This window comes from Eucalyptus grandis, chromosome 10, assembly GCF_016545825.1.
Source record: "Eucalyptus grandis isolate ANBG69807.140 chromosome 10, ASM1654582v1, whole genome shotgun sequence".
Taxonomy (NCBI): domain Eukaryota; kingdom Viridiplantae; phylum Streptophyta; class Magnoliopsida; order Myrtales; family Myrtaceae; genus Eucalyptus; species Eucalyptus grandis.
In genome coordinates, this window is record NC_052621.1 from 11,963,007 (window position 1) to 11,969,006 (window position 6,000).

At 39.0% G+C, this 6,000-nt stretch overlaps 1 protein-coding gene across 1 annotated transcript; it reads left to right on the top strand.

Annotated features, from left to right (window-relative positions):
• The first annotated feature begins 3,583 nt into the window (after nucleotides 1-3,583).
• On the top strand, nucleotides 3,584-4,672 carry LOC104423545. Its single transcript, XM_039303313.1, has 2 exons — nucleotides 3,584-3,757; nucleotides 3,838-4,672. The coding sequence occupies exons 1-2, from the start codon at nucleotides 3,747-3,749 to the stop codon at nucleotides 4,472-4,474; spliced, it is 648 nt and encodes a 215-aa protein (XP_039159247.1). The 5' UTR covers nucleotides 3,584-3,746; the 3' UTR covers nucleotides 4,475-4,672.
• Nucleotides 4,673-6,000: the final 1,328 nt, after the last annotated feature.

A 6,000-nucleotide genomic window follows, 5' to 3' on the forward strand; every position in this document is an offset into this window, starting at 1 on the left:
CCTAGAGCATTGGAATTTCCTATCCATATTATTCACCTTTGATACGACCAATACTTGTGGTCTTGGTCTACTAATGTTTTTTTTGCTTTCCCTTGCATCCGTGGATCTCCATGAATACATGTAAACCATAGGATTAAGGGTACGGTTTCCGAGATTAGTCTGAATGGGATATGCTTGGTTTTGCACATACTCTCTGTTACGTCCAAATCCAATATTTAATTACACGACCAATTCTTTATGAATGAGGTGTGTTCTATTATGAACAGTCACATCCAATAAGTGCAAGTAACTTTTTCAGATGAGCACCATTTGTCTCTTAAATCATGTCGTTCACCTTTGATTAAGATATTACTAGATGAATTATGCGATAAAATGTTCTTTAAAACTCTCAAGGGGTGATTTGAATGGTCAAGCAATTAGTTTGTATGTGCACATTTGTACTGCTTTGCATAAATTCGATGGCTACATCTATCACCTTGTGCGTGGAGCCTTAAAATTGCATGTTGACATGACAATTTGCATGAAACCATAGAATTAGTCGAGTTAGAAAAGTTTGGATATTTCATGTATGTGGAGACCTTAGACTCAGGGGCCATGGACACGGACCAAGCCTTAGTGGTACCGAGCTCAACCGCTGAAGTCTTGAGGCCGTCCTTGAGGAACCCAAGCTCAAGTGCCGTTGTCCCAAGTTTGGCAATGGAGGTTCCTAGCAGGGCACCGTGGTCTTGAGCTCGGCTTCAAGGCATCCTAGCCCATCCTCCGAGGTTTCGAGGTTGATCTCAAGGGATTGTTGCTTAAGGGCGCGGAACAAGGCCTAGCCTTAGGGGACTTGAGCCTAGTTACTAGGGTCAAAGGACTTTGCAAAGGCCTAGCCTTAGATTGTTCATACCGAGGCCCAACCATTGAGGCCTTGGCATAGGTGTCAAGGACTTTGCACACTTTTGCTAGGATCCTTAGTTTGACCTTGGCGGGGTGCCAAAGCCCTGGGTTCAATAGCCAAGGTTAAATTGTGTTTTCGAAATTGCTTTTGACATATAAAAGAGGGAGCTATTTTCTTAAATTTAAGTATGGATTTTCTGATAATTATGATTAATATTTTTCATTAATTTTTTAAATGATCAAAATGTTGAAAACCTATAAAAATGATTTGCGACAGTGACCATTTACTATCTTCAAAGGAAAGTTACCGTCAGTTTAGCTAAAATTAGCAGGAGAATAGGGAAATTGTCGTTGTTTTAGATAATTACAAAACTTAGGTTCTACCACCGATGATAACTTGAGAAAATTTTACCATACCATCGGATTATTATCGAGTGCTAATATCCCCGAGTTAAAAAATTTCCGTCCATATTACTCTTCACCAGAAAAGATGGCACTAATCGGAGGTGCCATCGAAATTATTTCACAGCTACAATTGTTGAAAACAATTACTGACTATAAATACAATTAGTTGTTGCCATTTGAGGACAAAAATGATACTGCTGGACAATAATTAAGATTATTTGTTCAACCAATTCGTGAAAATCATTTCGTGAGAACTTTCTAAGTGATGTTCAAAGGAGTAAAAGTTTATAGGATGTAAATACTATCAAAAGTAGTAAGTCCACCAGTTCATTGAGTAACTTTTCTTGAAAATAGTTATTTTCTTTAATAGGAAATAAATAATTTTGCCTTACATTTTCCCTCGCATGTTGGATTTATCCGGTACACGGTGGCGCTCAAGCAAAATTTCATCTTAAACCGAACTTTCTTCTGAGAGTGATTTATAATTTGCTATATTTGGGCACTCTTTTATCATAGCCGAAAAAGAAAAAAAAAGTTGCTCCACCGAAAGGCTGAGTAGGCCGTTGGAACGCTGAATTGGACTAGCTGAGTTCACCTTCCAATTTTCAATTTTTTATACTTATATCCACATATTTGTACAATTGATTTTAAGATGAATTTAAATGGTCTACGTGTAAGTCAACATTTCTCTATTATCATTAGGAATGAGCATCAGTTTAGGGTCAATCTTGCACCGGCTTTGGACTGGCTTTGGACCTATCCAATGCAATTGGTCCTAGTTCGATTTCCAAGAGGACTAAGTCGGTCCTTAGTCCTAAGACCCTTGAACCCTACACCGTGTAGATTGATTCTCAGTCCTGAGAGTTTAGGGATTGTTTGGATTAGACCAACCCTATATATAATTTATATATATGATTTTGTCTACTTTAAAATTATAACACCTCCTACTATGTTATCTTTGCAGTTCAATTTGTCATGTAAATTAGAAAGTAGAAAGAAACTCAGCCCTTATTCAACCATAAATAAATAAATAAACCCTCTTCACTCACCTCGACCTTGCTCTCCTCGCTTACCTCCTGGCTTGCCTCTCTTCACTTGTCTTGCTCTTGCCACCCACCTTTGTTCCATCGGCTTGCGCGTTTGTTTTTCTAGTTTGTTACTTTTTAAGAAGTGTAAATTTATGTTGTTACCTTATCTTATATTTATGTTTGATAAGTATTGTGTTCATAGTTAGTTACTCAATATCGTATTGTTGATGAATATGTAATTTAAAATAGTATGTTTGTCATTTTAAGGAATGCAAAAAATGAAACAAAAAAGTAATTGTTTGGTCCCAGATTGACCTTGGAACTGGACCAAACCTATAGGGTTAGTTTGATCTTCAGTCTTAGGTTCAACAGGATTGATCCTCGGTTCCAGAAATTGGAGACTAATATTGTGCAAGTTGGTTTCAAGGTTAGGTGTTGGACTGGCCCAACTCAAACCATACTCATATCTAATTATCATTGGTCTCCCTTAAAAGTATTGGAGAGAAGTGGGTAATAATTCACCAAAAAACTAACCTAATTCAGGATCAAATTCTCTCTCAAAACTAGATCGATCGAATTGACTTAATCCCAATAACAACCAAAAATATATAACGCTGAAATGACAAGAAGACAAAACCAACAACAACAACAACAATAACAACAAGATTTTAACATGGAAACCTAATGTAGAAAAAATCACGAAATGCCCAAAACCTTCCACTAATCACTAAAAATAGAAGTATACATAAAGTGTTCTTCTTTAGCCACATACCGGAAGCTCAATATAAACAATTCAACTGTATTTCTTCACCACAAAAGTGGATTAACATAAATAGAGATCTCAATTGGAAAATTCGGAAGAGATTCTCAATGAACGAAACTAATCAACTTGTAGCTTTCAATGTCACAAATAACATACTCAAATTCGAGTCAATTCTGTTAGTGTTTGACTTTCAAATCGGGACCGCAAAGTTGCACCCCTTTTTCTTTCTTCGCCCCTGTTCTCTCGGTACACTCATGGTCACTCTTTTCTCTTTCTTTGCTGCTCACTTAGGGCTCCAACCTCTCACTTGCACGAAGCCTCTGATCTTGTCTTTTTCCTCTTTGTTTTCTGTGTTAGTTGGGCCCCACAAATGAGGCGGACCGGCCAACAAATTTCTCCCTCCACCTCTCGTCCTAACTTACGTAAAAAAATTTGCAACCACAAGAGTTCCTTTATCTCTTTAAGTGGTAGCTATTTATTCCGCCTCAATAATAGACGAAACAACACATTTTTGCAACCTTAATTTTAGTGATGTATTTAAATGGTCAACGCCTAACTCCATATTTCTCTATCATCATCAACTACCCTTAACAGCAACCAACAGTGTCATTGGATCCTCCGATAACAAGCCAACCAGAAATTCCTCTCGAACCTCAAGCTATCTCTCATTCATGGCTGACAGGTAAATCTCTCTCTCTCTCTCTCTCTCTCTGTGGGTGCTCATTCTTTCCCCTCATTCCTTCTCCTATTGCTGGCCCACAGCAAGAACAGCGAATTAACTGGAGAAGAAAGTGAAGAGGAACGAGTGGACGAGAGGAAGTACTTCCAGAAGGTGCTTGACGACGTCGTGAGCCTCAACTCCCTCTTCACTGTTGCCGTCTTCGTCGGCCTCTCCTTCGCCCAGCCGGGCAAAGTTCAGAGCCTCGAGGATGACAACACTTGCCACTCGGACACCAAGATGCGTAAGCGGCTCGTGGCCTTTGAGATTGCCTCCTTCAGCTGCTTCGTCTTCTCCGGCTTCCTTGCCAAGACCGTCAAGATCTACCTCTACATCTACAAGAAGCACGACGACTTACCTGACAGCGCCAAGAAGAACCCACAACGCCAGTGGAAGAGCCTCGTTGGGTTTTATTTGTCAATCTACGGGACCATAGCCGGTTGCCTGCTGCTGCTCCTGGCCATGGTCAACGTGGTCCAGATCAAGCTCGGCCGGCTCTCGTGCAACGGCGATTTCACAGTCAGCACTGTTTCTGTCATGGTCGGCACCATTGGCCTCAGCCTGCTGATCTACTTCACTGCAGTGACCTACGGCCTGTTGTTCACCGGCAAGAACGCGCTGTACCAAGGCAAGGCGGCAGAGACCAGCAAGGGCGTTCCCGTCGAGGTTAGGAAGGTGTGACGATGAGAAGCGAGAAATTAATTAGAAGGGCAATCTAAAATACGATAGACTTATCATGTAACGTATATCCAATAAGACAATATATCATAGGTCCATGTGAGTATAGTACATCTTAAATGATGGTGTTATGTTGTGGTGCATTTCATGATTCTTGCGCATCCTTTGAGTGAATTTTTATCTGATAGTCGACATTGATTTACAAAATTTACATAGGGAGAACTCTCGCTGAGTGCTAAATTGATTACTTCTTGAAATCTTCATAGAAGAAATAGAGTTCACATCGCCAAAAATTTTACGCAAACAGCCTCATCCACTCTTGATTTGATGATTATGATAGAAATTATATGCGACTGGAAGTGATCGATGTATTTCTCCAAACAAACAAAAAAGAAACGAAATACGGAACACAAATCATTCATCAGCTAATGTTGCGGGGCCAGTGCTGTCTCCATGAAAGATTCCAGCCACTCCTTTCTCCATGAGCTGCCCCACTTACGTCTCTTTCATTATTTTACGGATCGGTAACACTTATAGATAGCAATCAAGATTAGATTTAATTGTCTGCCTAGTTATCAGGAGTTAGATTATCCAAACCGAAATAATTACATGGGTAGATTATCAAATTTGATTTCTCAATAAGAGAGAGAGATATCGAAATGTGTTATTAAACGAGAAAGAACCGTACCAGAGTGATTGGCCTTTTTTTTCTGAACGTTGGATTTTCGGAAGAAACACTGCCAGCAAGAAGACGGACGGATTTCATATGTTGGCATGCGACATTTACTTACTGAGGAAATATACATGGGTGATGAGAGTGAGAATGTACTTTATATGTGACAGATAAATGTTCATGGTAGTGAAACATGGTGTAATTGATCAATTGCAATTGCCCGCATACTATAAATCTTGTCCTACTTGGCATCCAATATGTGTGTCTGTGTGTATAAATCATTTTTGATTGATTGGTTACACCTTGTTTCATTCTCACGTGATATTTTCGTCATATAAAACACCTTCTCAACATCATCCCTTGATAGTAATTATGTATAGGGTGTAATTGGTCGATCGCGATTGCCCACATACTATAAATCTTGTCCTACTTGGCACCCTATATGCATATATATCTTACTTTTGATTGATTGGTTGCACCGTGTTTCATTCCCACATGATGTTTTCGTCATAAAAAACACCTTCTCAATATCATCTCCTCATAGTGGGAAAAAAAGAAGATATTTCTACCAGAGGTTTATGCTGTGAAGTAATGTTAAAAATATTGAATAGAATTTTCAAAATGTTTCGACTTGAAGAATACAAATAATGTTAGTATCTCATGTTGAATCATCCCAAATGTAACAGAATCTATGAACTGATCTTAACATTTGGACACTATTTATAGCGTAATTCTTTAGCATCTAACAAATGCCACGACCCTTTCCCCTCTCAACCCAACCTCACTCTAAAGAGAAGCAAAATGACAGATTTTTTTTTTAATGATGGAAAAAGGTGTAGTTATATACGTTACATCG